This window comes from Anopheles arabiensis, chromosome 3 (genome assembly GCF_016920715.1).
Source record: "Anopheles arabiensis isolate DONGOLA chromosome 3, AaraD3, whole genome shotgun sequence".
Classification (NCBI taxonomy): domain Eukaryota; kingdom Metazoa; phylum Arthropoda; class Insecta; order Diptera; family Culicidae; genus Anopheles; species Anopheles arabiensis.
Window position 1 is genome coordinate 36,766,420 of NC_053518.1, and position 21,182 is coordinate 36,787,601.

The 21,182-nt window shown below is 43.6% G+C and overlaps 3 protein-coding genes across 9 annotated transcripts in view; 2 read left to right on the plus strand and 1 right to left on the minus strand.

The window, feature by feature from the left end:
- The window catches only part of LOC120901275 (kelch-like protein 17), a 56,917-nt gene that overhangs the window by 19,158 nt on the left and 16,577 nt on the right, over positions 1 to 21,182 (plus strand). For 3 of the 6 annotated variants that reach the window (XM_040308993.1, XM_040308995.1, XM_040308997.1), the window contains exon 2: positions 14,504 to 15,371. In XM_040308993.1, the coding sequence (XP_040164927.1) occupies positions 15,346 to 15,371 (26 nt within the window). In that variant the 5' untranslated portion in view covers positions 14,504 to 15,345. Of the gene's footprint in view, positions 1 to 14,195; positions 14,285 to 14,503; positions 15,372 to 21,085; positions 21,132 to 21,182 lie in introns of those variants that run through there. The other 3 variants (XM_040308996.1, XM_040308999.1, XM_040308998.1) reach the window with 3 other exon arrangements.
- Positions 5,269 to 6,761, minus strand: LOC120901279. 2 transcript variants are annotated; one of them, XM_040309007.1, is made up of 3 exons: positions 6,470 to 6,761; positions 5,560 to 5,850; positions 5,269 to 5,470 (listed from the first exon to the last, which is right to left on the minus strand). In XM_040309007.1, the coding sequence occupies exons 2-3, from the start codon at positions 5,824 to 5,826 to the stop codon at positions 5,351 to 5,353; spliced, it is 387 nt and encodes a 128-aa protein (XP_040164941.1). In that variant the 5' UTR covers positions 5,827 to 5,850; positions 6,470 to 6,761; the 3' UTR covers positions 5,269 to 5,350. The 2 variants fall into 2 exon arrangements, with proteins under 2 accessions (XP_040164941.1, XP_040164940.1); XM_040309006.1 differs by having other exon boundaries at positions 5,962 to 6,761.
- LOC120901277 (nucleosome assembly protein 1-like 1) lies at positions 10,584 to 11,890 on the plus strand. Its single transcript, XM_040309003.1, has one exon. It carries the CDS (start codon positions 10,712 to 10,714, stop codon positions 11,765 to 11,767), a length of 1,056 nt encoding a protein of 351 aa, XP_040164937.1. The 5' UTR covers positions 10,584 to 10,711; the 3' UTR covers positions 11,768 to 11,890.

Genomic DNA, 21,182 nt, shown 5'->3' on the forward strand with positions numbered 1-21,182 from the left:
GTAAATAGGATGTTTCTATTTTTTGTTGTTGGTATTTGATAGTTCTGATGACAGTAGGTATCAGCTTGTATATATGTGTTTATATCATCGTATTTGTTACTTTATTTTAGTTTTTTACGTTTTGTTTAAATCGGTTGATTTTTGTGTGTGCCAGTTAGATGGGGAAAAACATTCTAGTTGGGTACTAATTTGAGTATCTTTCTCTGGAATGTATCCTTAATAGGAGATTTTTTGTGTTTAACTTTTCTTACATTTTTGGTTTTTGATCTCCGTATATTCTGTATTTTCCGTATCGGTTGTGTCACCAACAGCGCTTGTGGCTAACTGTTCTGGATGTGTGATCTTCACTCTTTCTCCTTTTATGGAGATAAATGATGGGATGGGTGTTTCGATTAGCATGGTAGCTGCTCGATTGCCATCCTTGATGCCTGCGAAAGGCGATGGGCTCTCCCAAAACAGGTCTTTGATCTCCTGTATTTTGTATATAGCAGTAATACAAAATACAGGAGATCAAAGACCTGTTTTGGGAGAGCTGTATGTAGTAATTGAACCTACTCCAGTTTCTCTGGATTTAATTTCAATTGTTCAGTAAGGAACCTCAAGATTTCACCTCTATTTGGTTTTCTTTTCATATGAAAAATTTCTACCCTAAAGGTAGCACAATCACTGATCGCCATTTCACAGACGGCGTATTTTTAACGATTGACACTGACGTGTTTTCTTGTCGAGTTTCGAATCCGAACTCGTAGTTCAATCCAAATTTCCCAAACTGACACCCAAACCACTTTTCACTTAAATCCTATTATTTTATGCGCTCCTGTCATACGTTACAGTATCCGAGAAGTTCCAGGAATTGTATGTTTTTTTTTTAAGGTTTTTGAGGCAAGAGTTACTAACCATATGTAGCAAAGAAAAACAAAGCGTCATGCTTTCGCTTTTACAGTAAAAATGGTACACAACACTCCAAATTAAGGTTCATTGCTGCCCATAATGTATATAGAAGCTATAACAGACAACTTCATACTCGTTATCTCATTCGTGTGAAATTCTCGCTCATCAGACACCCAACACGATTCTGGAGGTATGTTGAATCAAAACGCGGTAACAGCTCACTCCCCGATGTTCTCACATATAACAACCTCTCCACAAGCAGTAAGGAAGGCATGTGCAACTTATTTGCTGATCGTTTCAAGGACTGCTTTACTACGGATGATGCAAGCTTATCATTAGAAGCAGCTTTAAATAATGTGCCCCGTGATGTTGTTGACATTGATGTACGCGATATTATTATCTCTAATAGATAATAATACATACTGTACTACGTAGATACTGTACTACGTGCTCTGCAGCAGGTCAAAACCTCATACAACCCTGGACCCGATGGTATTCCTACGGCAATCCTTGCCAAATGCCGCGAATTTTTAGCAGAGCCTCTGGCTCAAATCTACCAACTCTCTTTTGCACAACGTACTGTACCCACGGCCTGTAAATCCTCTGTGATGTTTCCGGTGTACAAAAAAGGGGATAAAAACTCTGCAGAGAACTACCGCGGTATAACTACCTTGCCTTCTTGTGCCAAGGTGTTTGAGATCGTCATACAAAACTCGCTACTGTATCACTGTCGTTCTTATATTTCTACACGCCAGCATGGTTTCTTTCCTCGACGCAGTGTTACCACAAACCTGGTGGAATTCGTCTCCAACTGCCACGCAGCCTTTACTTCCGGAGCTCAGATGGATGCAGTATACACTGATCTTAAGGCTGCGTTTGATCGTGTGAACCATCGCTTGCTGTTGGCTAAGCTCGCCCGGATCGGTCTCTCTACTCCGCTGGTGAATTGGTTCAGGTCCTATATCTCTGAACGCAGCTACTACGTACACATCGATGATGTCTCCTCTAACGTTTTCGAGAGTTCATCTGGCGGCCCTCAGGGCAGCAACTTGGGACCACTGCTGTTCTCGCTTTTTATTAACGACGTCACACTGGCCATTACGGAAGCAGATTGTCTGCTTTATGCGGATGATGTTAGGCTGTTTCGTATCGTACGGAACACTTCCGACTCTCTTTCTCTGCAAAGATCGATTGATGTTTTCTCTGACTGGTGTATCAATAACGACCTGCTAATTTCTGTTGATAAGTGTACGCCAATGTCTTTCTTTAGAATAGCTAGTCCGATAAGGTATATCTATAGCATATCAGGGACCCAACTACCGCGGTGCAATACGGTCAGGGATTTAGGAGTCACCCTGGATCGCAAACTAGATTTCCGACAACATTACTGTGTTATTTTAGACAAAGCTAACAAAATGCTAGGATTTATTTGTCGACATTCGAGAGAACTCAATGACCCACACTGCCTGTTAACTCTGTATAAGTCCTATGTTCGTTCCATCCTTGAGTTTAGTTCTACAGTTTGGTGTCCGTTCTCTAGTGTTTGGTCCAATAGGATAGAAGCTGCCCAAAAGAGAGTTACTCGTATTGTCCTACACTTCACTCCGTGGCGTAATGTAACCCCTCGTCCATCGTATCATACTCGTTGTTTGTTGTTTGGTCTGGACACACTTGCTAGGAGACGTGATAATGCCCAATGTCGTTTTTGTCTAAACGTATTGTCGGTGAGATAGATTCGCCAGAACTACTGGCTAGAGTCAACATAAATGTCCCTCCTAGAGTGTTCCGTAACTACAGACTAATAAGAACTGACCTTACAAGACGTGCATACAGCGAGAACGACCCAATGACTGCGATGGCCCGTAAATTTAATCAGCGTTACATGTTATTTGACTGGCACCTACCTACAAGATTCTGTTGATCCGTCTTGTCATTGTACACTGCGTTAGTTATTTAAGTTCTAGTTTTAATTCAGTGATAAGGCCGCTTGTTTGGCCAATCACTTAATACAATAAACAAAACAAAACAAAACAAAACAAAACAAAACAAAACAAAACAAAACTTCCTGAATCCTCATGCGTACACTTTCTACTTCACCTCCTACCTCTGCGGGGAAGAAATCGATACGAAATTGACCCCATGCACCCCATGCATATGATGAACCAAAAAAAAATAGGGAGATTGGGGAAACTGTCCCCGAAAAAGCAGTCACCACCCTCCCTTCCATAAATAAAATTCTCCTTCTCTCACTCTCCTTGTCCTCCAAAATGCTTCCCCATTTTTTGAACATGTGAGTGGCAGCGGCGGTCTAGCACTGCTTTGTTGCTAACCAAAACTCGCTCGTGCGGCTTTGGTATCCCTTTTATCCTTCCGTGGTGGTGGTGGTGGCGTGGAGTTTCCAAAAACCCGGTCCCGGAACCGTACATTAGAACCTCCTCGCTGTCCTCCCCACGGTACTCATTACACTATGAGCGAATGTGTAAATACGGCGTTGTCCCGCGCCCCCTGTCCCGCTTAAAGCACTGCCCGAGGAAGGAAAGAAGCAATCGATAAACGGAAGAAAAATGCGCATGGTGTTCCAATGCTGGGCCCCGGGCCTGGGGCCACCCGTGTATTACATAACTCGGGGGTAGCATTACGCCACATGCACACCGTGCGGCACTAGGCAGCACGTTCGGCCGAGACGATGACGCCAGCACACACACTCACACAGCCGAGCCTGGATTCCGTTTGGTGTCGGGTCGGTTGGCCGGAAAAGTGAAAGTGAAAAACAAGGTGAAAATTGCTTCTCCACCGTGTTGTTTAGTTTTGGTATGGGTCGCGGCGGTCGGGCGAGCGAACTGAAAATCGACCCATGTACCGTCCACCCCATCGACGCAGGTTAACCTGGCCTGGCTGTGTGTGTGTGTGTGTGCCGCATACAGCGGGTGGCGAGAACGGAAATAGAATCAAGCATCGTGGTAGATCCTGCAAGCGATACCGAAGGCTCACTTTCCAGCCGGACAGGCTCTTCTCGTTGTGGTCCGTTTAGATGGAGGGTTCACATTTGTCTTCGCTCCGGGACCGGCTACCCGCTATCATTTCTGTGGTGTTTAGACATTATTCCCATCGCCCAGACAAACAACGGTGGTTCTTATTTGAAAATCTCCGACATGAGGCTGGAAATAGACGAACCGAGATCATCGCGGTACTGCGAAAATCGCGTATGACTTGAGCTGTCAATTATGTTATAAAATCTGACAGAAAGCCGAGATAATCGCGGTTCGTGTATGGAACCATCCGAGGTCTGGTGACGATTGAATGTGCCAAGAAGAAATATTTTTCTATCAATTTGCGAATCAAATTATTTATTTCACATAGTGCATGCAAAATAAAATACAAAACTCATTTCTCGACACGAGTTTTCACACAAATCCGCCAGAAAAAGTAAAAATAATCGGTTCGCGCTACCGCGATAATCTCAGCAATACCGAAGTTGGGTATCTCTGCGAAACAGCAGGCGCGATTGGAGGCGCGGAAGATTTGACAGCTCTAGTGTTATACAACTGTTATAAACAAGGCGCGAATTTCGCGGTACCGCGACGATCTCGGTTCGTCTATTTCCAGCCTGATAAGTACAAAAGTCCAGACTGGAAGGTTTCATTCGTTCTCAGCACCGTCCCAAAGCTAGAGGAAACCCTAACCAACCCAAAGGAAAAGGAATATGTTGAGGCTCGCAAAAGGGCATATCATATGGTTTACTTGGTGAGGGGTCGTAAAATTATACGCTTTTGCACAGGTTTTTGGGGCAGCAGACGGGGGGAGAGCAGTGGAACTGGAATTCGGCAACATTGACCTACTTTTTTCCCCGAAACGACTCAACGGAGGAAGTAAATGCGTAGCAGCCTTCTCGCAGCTCCCTCTCGAGACACGTGGTTATATACTCTCCGAAACGCCGTGCGTGTGCGTGTTATCCTTCGGGAACTGTGGCGAAACTCTCGGCCCCCGGCAGGATCTAACAACCAGCGGGGCACGCAAAATGAATGGAGCATGGTGCGGTTGTTTGGTTCGGTTACTTTCTCGGTTCATTCTTATTCAAGGTCCGTCGACAACCTAGCACAGGGCTAACGATGGTCGGTTTGCTGCATGACTTAAAAGCGACAGGTTGCGTAGCTAGAAGCATCACCATTAATTTATAATACACCTAATTCCGTTTGATGGGGGCAGATCGTTCCAAAAACGGATGTGTTTTTCTTTCAGCCGTCCGAAGGAACGGTAATTTATGATGGATTGTTTCGGTTTGGTCGATGCTGTCGAACGGTGGGACTTAAGGCTTTTTAAGGGGAATTATGTATTGTTATCAGTGGCGGATCAAGGAATCGCTTTGACAGTTGTCCACATAGCGTGTCTACTGCTATCGCTCCGCATTTATCCGCTATTTTATTGGTGTAATCTGGTTTTGCTATAATCAACACAAGTTTTAGTGTGTCCATAAGTGTAGTCTCGTGACCCTGCCATCGTGTTCCTGACGAAAACCACTGTGTTCGCGATATATTTGGCTTTTATTTGTGGCTCCTTCGACGTTCATCTGCAGCGGCATCTAAAATGGAGGATGTGTGTTATGCATGTTCTGAAGCACTGGGCCCGGTTGAAGGGTCAATTACGTGCCTATATTGTGAGGGTACATACCATCTGGCGTGCACTAAGGTGCCTATATCGATCATCGACGAAGTGAAACGGACGGCTTCCCTGCACTGGAGTTGGATTGGGTGTACTAACGCCATCGGGAATCCGCGTAGCAAGGCGATCAAGGGCATGGGTATGCAGGTTGGGTTTCAGGCAGCCCTCACAGCTGCTGTTGATGCCATGAAGGCTAGCTTGGTCCCACCGGTAATACAGGAGATTCGGGATGGCTTTGCCGGAATCGCCACGGCCCATTCGGCATCCTTGCAACATAGCAATCAATTGCTCCCAGATGCACTACCAAACGGAAAAAGACGAAGATTATTTCGTGATGCAGTTGCATCCTCAGATACCGTGTTTGTTGACAGTGCAGCAATCTCAAACGTCACAAATACAAACAACACTCACCGGATCGATCGTCCTTCACTACCACCAATAATCACAGGTACTAATACAGCCTCCGCTTCAATACCAACTGTTTCACAGACACCAAGAACCGATTATTTATGGCTGCATCTTTCAAGGTTGGCTGCGTCCGTCACCATAGAGCAAGTTGTCTCGTTGGTGTGTTTGCAGTTGGACACTGCAGACGCAATTGCTTTTAGCCTGCTAAAAGCAGGAACGGTTCCTAGCCCATTGAGTGCTGTATCGTTCAAGGTCAGAATCCCTGCTGCCCTTCGTAGTAAGGCACTTAACGCAGCCTCCTGGCCGGTCGGGCTCGGTGTGCGTGAGTTCATTTCACTCCCGCCGCGATCTCTACATTCACGAACACAACTCACGAACACTTACACACCGATACCGCAACAACCCCGTACTCAGCAGACACCGGCACCACAACAGCCTCGCACTCAACACTCACTGGCACCACAGCAGCCTTGTACCCAACACAATAATCCCCACAATAATCCATACTCACCTGCACATATCCATGAACCCGCACGAACACAAACCGAACAATCACCAACCGATATGAACTGCACTCTCCCTTCACCCACTCTTCCGTCCACGTCACGTTCAAAAACACTTCAAACTACACTGGTTCAATTTTTTCCGAAGTAACCGCACTACAGCAGCGCACCCATATTTTGCGCATACGGCTCGAGCAAATCCTTCGACAACAAACACAATACACTCACCTTCTACGATAAGCTCGCTCAATTGCAACACCACAGCGCCTACTAACACTATGCAACAAGCACCCACTGATCGAGCGGCTGGTATCACTGTGTACTATCAGAATGTGCGTGGCCTGCGTTCTAAAGCTGATGAGTTCCGTTTGTCGGTTCTTGAGACGGAATACGATGTATTGGTACTCACTGAAACTTGGCTTGATCCCTGTATTCCCACCGCTCTCCTTCTAGGAGATGAGTAACGTGTTTACCGATGCGACCGGGATGCCAATAACAGCTCTCACTCTCGTGGGGGTGGTGTTTTAATTGCATGCAACGTTTCTCTTCTCTCTTATGTGCTTCCTACGTTGCCGCAACTGTTAGAACTCACTTGCGTATGTATTCAGTTATGCGACCACCGTTTGTTTATTGCCGCTGCCTACCTGCCTCCTAACCATAGCATGAATGAGGAGAAAATAAGTGCATTGATCGACTTCGTTGCTAATATCTGCACTACTCTTGGTCCGAGAGACAGGTTCATGCTTATTGGTGATTTCAACCAGTCTACGCTATCCTGGACATCGGCGTCAGAGGAAAATGGAGCTGCTTTTGATTTCTATGAGCCTCATGCACGCTCCGCGCGCAGTGTCCAGTTCGTTGATGGTTTGCATCAGAGTGGACTATACCAGCTTAACTTCAATACTAACTCATCGGGACGAATACTTGACTTAATTTACGCAAATTGGCCAGCTGCATCTACATGTTCTTCAATACGTGTCTGTGAATATCCCCTTACTACTATCGACGAACACCACCCTCCGCTTGACTTTGATTTGGACAACGTAGCCCCAGTTACGATCGCTACAGCCATTGATGCTGATAAAAGGCTGAATTATGCTCGTGTTGACCTTCCAAAATTGGAGCGATTGATTTTATCTTTTGACAATTCTTTTAACTGTTCGGACTATTCAACCATTGACGATGCCACAGAGGCTTTTTGTGAGTTCATGAGATCTGCTATATGTGAATGCACTCCTGTTAAAATTCCTCGTCGTGGACCACCATGGGCTGATCGCACACTAAATGCATTAAAAAAAGAAAAAAAGAAAAAGCCTATTCTGATCAACGAGCAGAACGAAACAGCACGTCACGTCTTTATTACAACAGAGTTCATTCTCTCTATCGCCGATATAATAGATCCTGTCACCGAAGTTATTTGAAACAAACTGCACGTTCCCTCTGCAAGTACCCTAGGCGCTTTTGGAGTTATATGGACAAAAAACGAAAATCTGCTGGGCTACCAAGCATTATACGTTATGACGGTGACAGTGCCTGTTCCCTGCCAGAAATGTGTAAATTGTTTGCCTTGCGCTTCAAGGACAACTTTGCTTCTCAAACTACTGGTCCAGAAGATGTGGCCGATGCTCTCTCTAACACACCTGTTGGTGCACTGCTCCCTATGCTACCAGTCATCACTGTCGAAATGATTCAGCGGGGCCCCTTCGATCATCAGTCGCAAACTCTAAAAATTTTGCTGACGGGGGGGGGGGGGTGCAAATGATTCGCCAACCTCGAGGGGCCCTTGTCGCTTGTACTCTGTTCATACGGCATACTATAGAATGGCGATCTACGGGCCCCTAAATATGCGGGGCCCCAGGCGACCGCCTAGTCCGCCTACCGTTAGATCCGCCGCTGATTGGTACTACAGGATTTATGTGCTTTTTAAGGGGAATTAATTATGTACTGTATTGAAATTGAATGTATTGAAAGATTCAGGATTTTCTGAAAGTACATAGCAACTAAGTAGGTTTATTGCAAGGTTTATTTTATGTATATAAGGATATTCTGATCGGTTTAAGAGAAATCGATCTGTTTACAGGAAAGGTTTACGACCACGAGTACCCTTTTCAAACGGGAAAATTGACATAATACATAAATATTCTTTTTTAACAAGGTGAATGTGAATTCCTGGAACGACTCTATTTTAGTCTTCAGTGTTCCGAAGAAGTTTTTGTCGAAATAAATGCCCTCACGATATCAACTGTGTATAAACTCGAGATTCAGTGCAATAATTTATCGCGTATTAAAACAATCACATTGAAGAACTTTTCAATTGGTACAGGCCTGTGTTAGCAAGACCAACGTATCCTCAACAAAAATCGTCAATAAATTCTCAATGCATTCGGAAGACATGACCCGCAAGAAGCAGTTACTTTGCAAGTAAATAAATCTAATATCTTTTTTTTTAACTTTATTATCTCAACGATAGCTTCGTCATCTCAACACAAGTATGAGGTGGGCATCATCATCATCACCATCATCTTCTTATTTTTGTTGTGTTTACCTACGCAGTTATGCCGGCTTATCATGGCTTTCGAGGATTTAAATGAATACCTACGAGAGATATTGAACACCCTAACGAATAATAAGATTTGCTATCATCTCTCTTGCTAACCTTTATTGCAATTCTCTGATTACTTTACGCAAATTTTGGAGATCAACGATAAAATATATTGAAGATGTTAAATTTGTCTATAATTATGCTGCTTGCCCTAGTAATGGTGCAGTAGTCATAAAAAAATTGCTTTATTGATTATACAAATAACACACGAACTAAATAAGATAAATGGTGTAATATCATTTGCCTTAAGTTTCTAAAATTGTAACCTACAAATTCACGCCAAATGGGTTGTCGAAGGGACATACATGAATTCTTCCATCTGTATTTAATAATAATTTAGCCGTTTTGCAGACAAGGAACCTTAAAGAATGAGACTGCACAAAAATTTGAGTACGATGAGGACATCGTATGGGACAGATTCAATCGAAGACAAAGCTGTGAGATATATAGATGGGCATAATTCAATATTTTTGTGTGTGTTGAAATTCTCATGTACTTCTCATATAATATAATTTTTGAAATTAAATACTACTTGCATGTGCGTAAACTAGTGACAGATCAAGCACTACGCAGACTAAGCGATGGCTTGGGGTCCCGAGGCCAGTAGTCTAACAGTTCACTCCCGCCAGTAAATTGTTGCAGATGCAATCTTCAATTCTCGAGTCACCGACCTCCGCAAGACATTGAAGCAGGGCCTCAACTCGCCTTAATCTGCCACTGGCTTTCGGTCGTCCTGGTTATTTTTATAGTCCAAGAAAGTCTGGTCAATAGAACGATGGTGGATGTTTTTTTCGAGCAATTGCTAACATGGAACACGTCGTTACTTGTTTATCCGTACGATTATACCACACACCCACCGAGTTAAATGTGGTTCAGAAGCCATCTAGGTTATGAGTTTCCTAGAAATCCTTAATCTCTACCCCTGATGGTAGTAACGCTATGTGGTAATTATAATGCTAGCCCGGTTCCATACCAAGATTATTTTCCACGAAAAACCCCGTTTATGATTTTTCTGTACGTGCGGGGTGTTACGATACTGTAGGTTGGGAACCACAAACGGCACCTAAAGGCTATAATCATTGGTTGAAGTAATGCTCTAGCGGGCGATCCGGCCAGTTTCCTTGAGGCACAAGAGAGTTTTAGTGGTAAAAATCCATCTGCATACGTAGGTACCTTGGTGTTCTGTCTATCGTATGTCCTATGAAAGGTTCTCTCTTGTCTTAAACGGGAAAAGGCTATAATCATTAAGAGAAAGGATTAACGAAACGACCGCCATCAAGCCTCAAAGGAGATTCGGGTCAATATTATAGTCAAATGGTAGAAGATAATCTATGAATATAAAAATAGAGAAATGTTTAACATATTTAAGAGGATTTTTAGAGAAAATGTACGTTGAATGGATTCAATTGAAGCATTTTATCGACAGCCATCATTTCTTCGGCTCTACGTATGCACTACGCACACTGTGTATCCATGGGAACGCCCTATTATGCTCTGCACATAATTCCATCCCAGCAACCTTGCAGCTGCTCCGCGATGCAAAATTATTACGACGAATCTAACCAGTGCAGTTGGTCGTTCCGTACAAGTAAAACACCTGGCCAAGTGTCCGCAAAAGCACCCAACAAAAAAAAGCACCAACAAAAAAATGGCCGACAATGAAACAAACGAAGCAGTGATGATTTCCCCCTCCGTACCATCGCCCACGAACGAGGAAGCGCCATCGCTGGAGAAAACGGAACAATTCCTACTTCACCAAATATCCGTCATCGAGAAGCGCATCAAGGAGATTGAGCTGGCACAATCGACCGCGTCCATGCCGGTGCCGCCGAACATTCAAGCGAAGCTGTACGCGCTGCGCAAGATTCAGCTGGACCTCGTCGAGCGGGAGGTAAAGTTCCACCTGAAGGCGCACGAGATGGAGGTCCAGTATCAGGCGGAGTTTGCCGAGTGTCACGACAAGATTGCCCGCATCGTCAACGGGCTGGACGTGCCGGAGCTGACGGAATCGAACCCTGCCCCGAACGATGCGGCCGACCAGCCGACCGGTGTGCCCGAGTTTTGGCTGACCGTGCTGAAGTCCAGCTTCCTCGAGCACATGATCCAGGAGCGGGATGAGCCGGTGCTGAAGCAGCTGCAGGACATTCGGGTCGTGCTGGTGAGCGAACCGGTGCCCGGGTTCGAGCTGCTCTTTTCCTTCGCCCCCAACGAGTACTTCGTGAACGAGGTGCTGAGCAAGAAGTACTTTTTGCGCTGCGCCCCGAACCCGGACGCACCGGCCAAGTTTAACGGGTTCGAAATCTACAGCTGCGAAGGGTGCACCATCGACTGGAAGGATGGGCACAATCTGGTGGAGACACCCGGCAATTCGTTCTTCGATTTTTTCAACCCCGAAAGCATGACCAACGCCGACTACGATGCGGACTTTAACGAGGCAATCATGGAGTGTGACTTCCAGTACGGGTACCACATCAAGGAGACGATCATCCCGCGGGCGGTGTTTCTGTTTCTGAAGGAAAACATTAACCTCGGTGATGAGAACCACTTCACGTGCTGCTGCGATCGGTGCGTGTACATTGACAGTTTGGAGGATCTGGGAGCGCATCCGGCGCTGGACGGAGACGACGACGGAGACGAGGAGCCGGTAAGCCAGGATCCGTGCAGCACGCCGAATGGTGAAGATGGCGAAAGTGAATCGGTTTAGAGTGGGGAAGGGGAGTTTTTAGAAATTGAATTTCAACATTTTGTGATGTGTAAATTATGTCCATGTTGGTTTTGGAAGCAAGTGGTGCCAATATATTATGTATCTGTTAGTCCTATACACATGCACACCGTTTGTGACCTAATTGAATTCCCTACTTTTAGCCGTGCTCATCCCCCACTAACAATGCAACAGGTATTTTAAGGTGTGGCAACAAGTGCACCGTACCCGATTGAATCTGGCTCCACTAATGACGAACCCCGTTTTTGTGGCGGTGTCTGTGTGTGTCCGCGCGTTCTATTCTGTTTGTGGTGCAACTTTCTCACCCACATCCGGGGCTGGGATGAGCTGACGTGTATTTGCAATCAACCATTGTGCAACGAAGCAGCCCGAGACGCATGGAAGGGAAAAACACCCCCCAAAACCAACACCCTTCCTGGTCGTCAACTTTGAAAATGGATGTGTGAACATGAATCAATGCAAGACGATAGTAGTAGGTGGCAGCTTCGCTCATCCCTCTTCCCGTACGTGCGATACGTGGTCAGCTCCACCAGCAACTTCCGAATGTAGGCCATTGTGTCAGTAGGCGGGCTGGCGGGTATGAATGGAACCCGGAAAGTGCAACACCCCGGAACGTTGGCGGAATTTACCACCGTAATCCCATTTGTGGGTGTCATTTTGTTTGCGCTCTCTGGCGGGTGTGGGGTTGGATGGGTACTGGAGTTTGTCTGTCTGGTAGTTTCCGCAACTAACCGATTACGTTTGACCGATGCTTACTGATATTGGCTTTTTTTGCAAAATGCTCACGCATTCAGAGTCGTAACTTTGGGCGAGGTAGGTCAGCACAAATGCGTTTTTTTGCGAAGCCACAGAGTGTATCGTACTGCGACCTTATGCATTTAATGTCGTACAAGATTTGCGCAAAGGTAGGGAATGTTGGAACATTTGCTTATCATAGCCTTGGGAGATATTAATATTTTTTTACAATATTCTGTCGCTTATTTAACTGTATTGCTTATCTGTTATGTTAAAAACGAGCGCTACACTCAATGTATAGACACTATCGATTGATTTAAAAAATGGGTTTGAATAGGTTTAAGATAAAACTAAAATGATGGTATAATGTTTAAAATTTAAGACAAATGAAAATGTTGTCCAAACCATTATCCAAGATCACCTGATCTTTGGTCAGGTCGCATTATCTGACTTATTAGTCAAATCAGCCGGACTCATCTGCCAGAACTTATAGGTTTAAACTTATTAAACTTAAACATAACTTATTAAATCTTCCTTGTTGATCTCATAAAGGCATTTTTAAACTTACTTTTTATACTATACGTTAGTTATACGCGGAACAATTTAAGAGGGAGTCTACATTTTCAAGGCTGTGCTAAATTTTGTTTGAAGAAAATAACCGATTTCTTCGGTATTTGTTTCAGCAACGTGTTTCAATTTATGTTATTCGGGCTAATGGTCGTTCGTGGTGGAGTATTTAACTTTCTCTCTTGACTTGTTATATTGTAAATTTTTATCTACCTAACTAGTGATCGGAAAAGTTGAACTTTTGATCGGAATTGGTTACGGCTCTCTCATTTTTTTTTTTTTTTGGAATCGATTGCGGATAGTGTGGTGCGAAGCCGAAGCTGATTACGAATTGTGGAATTGGAATCGGAAACGCTTCTGAGGACGGAATCGGAATCGGGTAGTTCGGATTCCGAGCTCCCACCACTATACCATACGCAATTATAGCAGCTTTATAGCAGCCTGGCGATCTTCGTCATCCTTGCTATCGATCCATCCACGTTTATCGACTGATCGACGAGCGTAAAGCTAAACCCTATGTCCCGCTCTGTTCTGCGTGAACACTGTTACTTAGACGTATTTATTGTTCAAAATTTAGTTCGTTGATTTTTATCCTATTTCGATACAAAAACGTGACATGTCTATTCAATGGATATGAAACTTTTTTTTACATTAAAATTATAAATTAAAAAATATTTGCTCCCGAATAAAAGAATCTTGGAAGATCTTGATTGAGGACATCGAATTGTTTTTATTGTATATACTGTTTGATCTTTAAACTAATTTACATAAGTTGTCTCGCATATCATATCCTTAAACTGTTTCTATGTAATAAAAACATGGAAACTGGATTTATCAGCAATAAGACCTATTTTTTAGCTATCGTGTTATAAATAAAAAGTAAAATAAATGCTTGGACTTATCCAATAACAGACATTAATCTCACAAAACTCTGTCCGTGTGCGATAGGATCAGCCGTATTTCATATTATAATATTTAATCGGTTCAACGAATTCCGACAACACATACAAAACTAACTTACACACCAGAGTGAGAAGGAGATAGAGTTACCCTCTCTCGGCTCAATCCTTTTGTCTACTGACGATACCATCCCAGGCACGTTCGGCTTTCGTGTATCCTCCGAAGGCCTCAATGAGTCTGCATAATTTATCATCTTTATCGCCCATTCCCATACCGTCATCGTTCGCACTTGGAAAGGTTCGCTATTGGGACGAGTCGCTCGAGACTCACATGTGTACTAAACGTCTCGTGCAATCACACAGTCTATCATTCTACAATTCCGTCCCGTTCCAATCTCACACCACCAACATCCCAGCTCGCACACATTTCTTTCGCCGCTCGAACTCCTCATACCGGCTCAGAGCGATTCATTTTTATTATCTGTTTTGTTTATTTCTTTCCCAATTTCCAAAATAGAATCGGTCAACGTGGTAGCGCTCAGCCAGGGTCAGGCAAGGAAAGGCATTATCATTCGTAAGCCGCGCTCGTCTAATGCATGCAAACTTCATCGGTAGTTCAGAGTTGGAGAGCGCCAACAGCAATCGTGTTTTCCCATCCCGTTGACGTCAGTGGTGCGTGAAGTGTCGAAAGACCGCGTTTGCTAGATAGAAGCGCGAGGACAGTGAGAAGGACGGTTTGTTTCCGAGCGGCACTCGTGCGCCGTTACGCCCGTAAAAGTGGATCGATCCTGCGCCTCGGCGGCTTCCGCGACGGGTCCACCGACGGCTTCCCTGCCCAGCTGCACCAAGCTAGTCCGATGCTCGAGAGCTGCTGCCTTGACGGACGAACCGGACACAGTGAGCGTAGAGTTAGAAGAGCACCGCGGCCGGCTTCAAGTGGCTCCCGAGCGGCCAACGCCTTGCCAACAGCCTAAGCTTGCCATCGCACAGCTAGCCTCGCTTGCTTCGATCAGTACCGCCGCCACCGCTACGCAGCAGATCATTACCACCACCGTCGTCAACGACAGCAACCACCAGAGCATCGCCGCAGCAGTAGCAGTAGGCGAGTCTAGCACTACACAGCAACCGCAACCGCAGCGTGACGTCGGTAGCTCCACCAATACAGCACTTCCATCGCAGGACACGCCGCCGGAAGCGGACGGATCGTGCTCGACATCGCAACGACCACCGGCAGGCAGGTGCTCGCCGACACCTTCCACCTCGACGGCGGTTGCACCGGCACCGCGCCGAATATGCACCTTGAAGGTGAAGATCTTTCTCATCAAGCATCTGTCTAAGCTGGTCGCTTGCAACAAGAAAATGTTCCTGCCCGTCAAATCCAACACGTAAGTGCCATCGAACGTTGTTTTTTTTCGTTTTTTTAAGATGTATCTGAGACAAGTACAAGACGTCTAGACGCCGTCAAGTGTTCGAGTAGCTGCTAGCGGACAGCAACTACGGAGCACTTGAAGCACAATGTTACTTCAAAGAGAAGCATTATTTTTGCTCCTTTTTTGCAAAACATCTTGAGATCCTCGCGATAGACAACGGACGCTGAATATTTCAATCCTTTAATCAGGCTGTTCCTTGAGATGCGTATTTATGCAGGCCTTGATGTAAGGTCATTTGAGATTTTCCAACATTCTTAAGTCTATTTTCTCCGGCTTTACTCCTTCATATGTTATAAGTACCTTAACAGAATGTAAAAGATAACTAAAAAAAATCACATTTTATGACTAACACTAGAATTGTACCACTGTACTAAAAAAAAATCATAAATAAAATAATAAAATCACTTATTACTTTCATTATGTTCTTTCCCATGGATGAATTCTAAATCATTAGTGTTTTCTTTTTCTAAATCGGCTTATTCTTACAGCCCTTTTATTGCACTACTTCGTAAAGCTTTGCCAGTTGTTTGATACCTTAAGGTCCATTTAGAGATCAGGTAGAAGTAAACATGAAATTTATAGAATTTTTATATTTCACATTACATTGCATGAAAACGTGGTGATTTATTTTATTTATTAACAAAAAAGCGTTCCGACTTTGTATAATTATTCTAATGAACGTTTATTCTGCTTCAAGATGAATTCATAAATAAATTTAGGAAGTCGACGTGCAGTGCTTTATTACATAAATCAAATGAAATTGTCGAGTAAAAAAAAGGACATGCTTGGTATCCTTTTGTTTCTTATTTTGCTGTGAGATTTTGAGAGGTATAATTGTATACCTCCTACCACTAGATGGACCTTTGTGAAGTCATCCTCTAATCGTTGCGTGAGAATAAAAATGCATAATTTTGGTATTATATGTAACAAAAATGCTAAAGTAAGAATGCATTATACATGTGCATTATATTGTGTGAAACGTGTGAAAAGCGCCCTTGCCATAACAGGTGCGAGATAAAGATAAAATCAGGTGCGCCTAGCGATCACAGCGATCAACTGATCGACGGTGCTATAAACTATCAAACGAATGGCTTGGGAACGCTTCCACACCTCTATTGGATAAACAAGATATCCTATCAGATTAAATTCCTAAAACTCTGCAATCAATTCGAAATCAATTTGATAAATTTTGGAAAAGGCTAATTGAAAACTAGCGGGCTTACGTTTGATGTATAAAATTAAATATTACTTTATGCAATAAATCTAACAAAATATAATTTCAACATTAAGGATATTAACACCATTACTCTGATTCCATGCTCTGAAGTACGGCCAGATAGGAGTACGATAGCTTCATAATCTACAAAACAGATTGAAATTACTTTCAAAGTTTGTAGCTTATTTCAAGCTAAATACCACAGCATAATTACATACCTGCAAAAATGTGTGAAGATTTAGCGTAACCTTCAAGACACTTCCCACCTTGATGTGAACATCTTTAAGAGTCCTGAAATAGAGAACGTATTTAATGTACTGACAGCACAAATACACCGCTATCTCACATTTGCAGAAAAAATATCATTGCTTGGCTGGTACGCTTATCGAACTTGAAGTAGTTGGAAAACCCAACAAACTCTGTAAATTTATCCGTCTGTAACGAAACATCATACTATTTGGTATTGATATTCTTCCCAAACATTTAATTCCTCTACGTGTCCAACCTACCGTATAGGAGATTTCATTCCCTACGTAACAGAAAATAAACACTTGCGATGTCATTACTAGCAAATAGAACCCACAGCCCAGCAGATCGGCCATCGTAACATCGTCCCCGGTAGCTTGCAGCAGTGTCATACAAATGATAATTACAGATGCGCATACTTGCGCGAAGATAGATCCTTGGAAAATGTCCTGCACTTCATCGCCGAAGCTGTGAAAAGTTGGGTCAAGCTTTTTAAATGGCACAATTAATTGGCCCAATTCGTACCTTAAGATGTCCTTGTGAAACAGCACACACTCCGTTACTTTAGCGTACATCGTACCGTACACTTTGGAGTGATGGGCGATGCGCTTTCGCATCTCTTTCCATTCCGCATCCGTTGCGACCAATTGGCGTTCGGGAGGGACGTCATGTCCAAGCTGATAAAATGATAGCATAACGGAAACAAACTCCCTGTCCTTACTGGAGGCAAGTAGTCGCCGTAACTCACCTTTTTAACCATACTACCAAGCCGCACAATTTGTCCATTTAAGTGTAGCATCAAGCCGGAAAACATGGTATCGGTCGAGAAGTTGTACGTTGCGCTCATGACGATTCCAATGGTTTGATACAGGAACAGTACACCGTACACGATGTCCGAACGGTGATAGTCCACCGGGAACCAGGCCGGCACGGGCAGACGACGTTCATTGTCGAAGGCTGGCGACATAACCCACATGATGATGGTGAAGATGGCCACAAACATGAGAAAGATCATCAGCCAAAACACTCCACTCATCGATCGTAAAACGGGGCTACATTTGGAGGAGAGTCATTTGTTAGCACTCTTTTTAGTCATATTTCCCAGCAGGCTTACCTGAATTCTTCGCGCTGTTTCGGGTGATACAGTGTGCAGTTAAGCTTGCGCAGACAAGCCTGAATCCGTGCGATGTTGTAGTTAAACTTTTCCAGCTTGTAGATCAACGTCACTTGAGTCATAAGCACGAACAGTGCATTTGCGATGTCCTACCCAATAAAAGACAGATTATGGACAGGTGGAACACTAATAGCTAACTACAGACTCACATTAATATCCTTCACATCCTTGAAGTATAGGGCTTGCGTTAGAGCGTATAGATGTAGAAACACGATCCGCAAAGCCCAACCGTACGCGATGTACCGGTTCCGCGTTGCCTGATCCGTATCTTCCGGTGGCCATAGGCCTAAATATTTCAAACAAAGCAACTGCAACCAGAACGAATCCCGTCGATCGTACGCATCCCACCGTGGGTTCAGTTTGTTCAGCTTCATTACTTTCGGTTAAACAGTGGCACTGATCTATTTCTCCTCGAAGATGATACTCAAATGATGCCCGATCGTTGAACGGCTCATTTTATAACTATCCAATTTAAAACTGGAAACAGTACTTGGTTTCAATTTGAAAAGGTCCTTCAACACACCTTCGGAGGGCGTTCCTTGTTATACTAATAGCGACGACGTTCACTTCCCGGGACACTGCTCTGTATTTAGCCGGTAACGAGCCGCAAATTGAGGAAAAGTTTTTAATGGCAATTACTGGTACTGGAGCTTACTTGCACCATAATTATGATTTTGTTAGTTCTTGCTTTTGAAGTGGCCCGTTAGCAGAACTATAGGAGACCAATTTTCAACGAGGAATTTCTCAAAGGTTTTTGAAATAAATGAGTTCAAGCTGTTAAGAATAAAATTTTGTAACTTTATTGTATTTCAATTTGTTCTTTTTATCCAAACTAATCGATTTCTTAGGTGATGACGAAGCAATTACTCATCTTAATTATCAGTTTTAAATGTTCAGATGATTAATTGGAATTATTGGTGGTTGAGCAGTTTTGTAAAATTTGCAGAATTATTCTGCAGAATTTGGAGAATTGAAATCCAACAAAGGATCCAACGGTGTTTATTTAACATTTTGAAAAAGCTGTCCTTTTTCATATGAAGTGTCCAATTGTTCTCGAAAAATTCCACCCTAGATACAAGTTTTTTTTTCTTTTGTGGGTTTTCCGTGGACAATTGGAAACTAATTATGAAATCTAATTGGAAGTATTGACCACTATAGCACGTAGCGAGAGTCATCCAACGAATCTACAACAATTGAGCATTAAACGCTTACTTGAGAAGGCAACTAACTCGAACGAAAAGAGCACTAAATGTGTTCTCTACTGTTGTCTATCTTTTAAGGAGATTATGGACTTTGAAATTATATATTTCTAATGCTTTGAAGCAATCCAGCCCTCACCTGCCGTTTTTGTGATAAAGGAACGCTTTAATGTAGTGCTTTGTACTGCTACAACAACTTGCATGGAATTTATTCATTCCATTTCGTATAGATTTTACAGTGATTTTACAGGCCGCAGATAGTGTCCTGGTGCCATCGTTGGTACCAGCGGAACTAGCCATATGCATGTTGCAGTATGTCCTAATAATTTCCAATACATTAGGTTCTACTGCTTCGGAAGGTAGTGCCCTGGAACCAGTGTTGGCACTAGTGGAACTGACCATACGCATGTCGCAGTTATGTCCTGACGTGTTCGATGGAGCTGACCCGTTTTTTCTAGATGAAACTACGTCGGTCGTCTTGGGTGTGTGTATGACTTAGTAGATTCTTTCGAATGATGTCCGATGCCACCACTTGCACGTAAATTTTTATTTTATTCAAAAACTACCTTAGAGTAATATTATCGTAAAGATACTTTCGTCCTTCTCAAACCTGTGCTGGGGTAAGAGGTGGGACTTATCATCATGTAAATTAAATGGTTTTGCTAAAGTTTCCTATGATGTTGAGGCTTGACTATAAATATCTTCTTCTAGCTTGGTATAATTAATGTTGATAGTGTTCGGACGAGGTACTTTCGTATGTTCTTCGTCGTTCAGCACTATACAAAATGGGCTAGATTTCAACATAAATGAACAAAGCTGTTCAAACTGTCCCAAAACTCGATCATTTCGGAAAAGCACATCAAGCACAAAGCAATCACAATGAAACATTCGTATTTAAGATATGTTTAGTCAGCAAAAAAAACAGGACCCCTTATCCAATACCGTCCTCAAATCATATTATACCATAATTTCATTGAAATGCTTTTTCCATCTTTGCCTCACCCCGTTGCAAAAGTTGGAAAAGAAATCTCCACGTCAGCAGCATTCTATCGCTTGGGTATATCCTTCTGGAGCTTTATTTTTTTGGCGCCAGCAACTGCTCCCTTCAGCCCCCTTACTGTGACCATGACCAGCAGATTCGATACTTTCGTACGAATCCATCTGGTGTGTGTTTTTGGATGGGGGGGGCTGGGGGTGGTAAAAGAGCAAACAAAAAATACTACATTTACCACCCGCGGCAGAAAAACATGCTGTAAAACTCATGCCGTGATGTTCCACTGCTTTCCTTCGAAGTGTTAGAGCAACTCCATCTTCTTCTTTTTTTTCAATTTATGTCCCTCCACTTCCACAACCACTGTTTCCAGCAGCTCCTCCATCACCGTGTTGAAATACTCATCCTACCGGAAATGTGCCATCGATTCCGAAACGGACAGATGTTCTTTCGAGTGGTTGGGCTTTCGGGTTTGCAACGCTGCTCAACAAAAGCTCCCGGAGCGGGACGTTGTGCATACCGCAGGGTGGGATAAATTTTACAACTGTCGCATTTCACCCTGCCAACAACGTAAAGTGGGCATCCTGCTGTTTGTAACACAAGCCCTCCCCTCCACCTGCGGAGAAACTCGAACCACGCAACGGAAGTGCTTCCAAGCACAGCTCCAAAGTGGAACAACCACTAATGGAAGTGAAGCAAACTTTGAGACTTGCTCAGATAAGGGAAAATCTCCTGACAGACAGATTAAGATAAAGCGAGTGAGAAATGCTGTGTCGTTCGCTCGCTTGATAAGAATAGCAATCCGATGGGTTCTTTTTTTCGCCTTATTTAGTCTGTTTTTAACGATAGATGATAGAAGGCACGTACTGGTGAGGCCATAGTACCGGGAGTACGTAAAAATACAATTAGAAAGAGAGACAGTAGGAAGTGGAAGTGAAAT

What these genes read in the sequence shown, in the direction of transcription:
- LOC120901279 (XM_040309007.1), bottom strand. Translation starts at nt 5,826, where the DNA reads ATGTTGCAAGGATGCCGAATGGGCCGTGGCGATTCCGGCAAAGCCATC. An exon ending in ACCTTAGTGCACGCCAGATG is followed by an intron (nt 5,471 to 5,559) that starts GTATGTACCCTC and finishes CCTCCATTTTAG; the next exon opens with ATGCCGCTGCAGATGAACGT.
- LOC120901277 (XM_040309003.1), top strand. Translation starts at nt 10,712, where the DNA reads ATGGCCGACAATGAAACAAACGAAGCAGTGATGATTTCCCCCTCCGTA.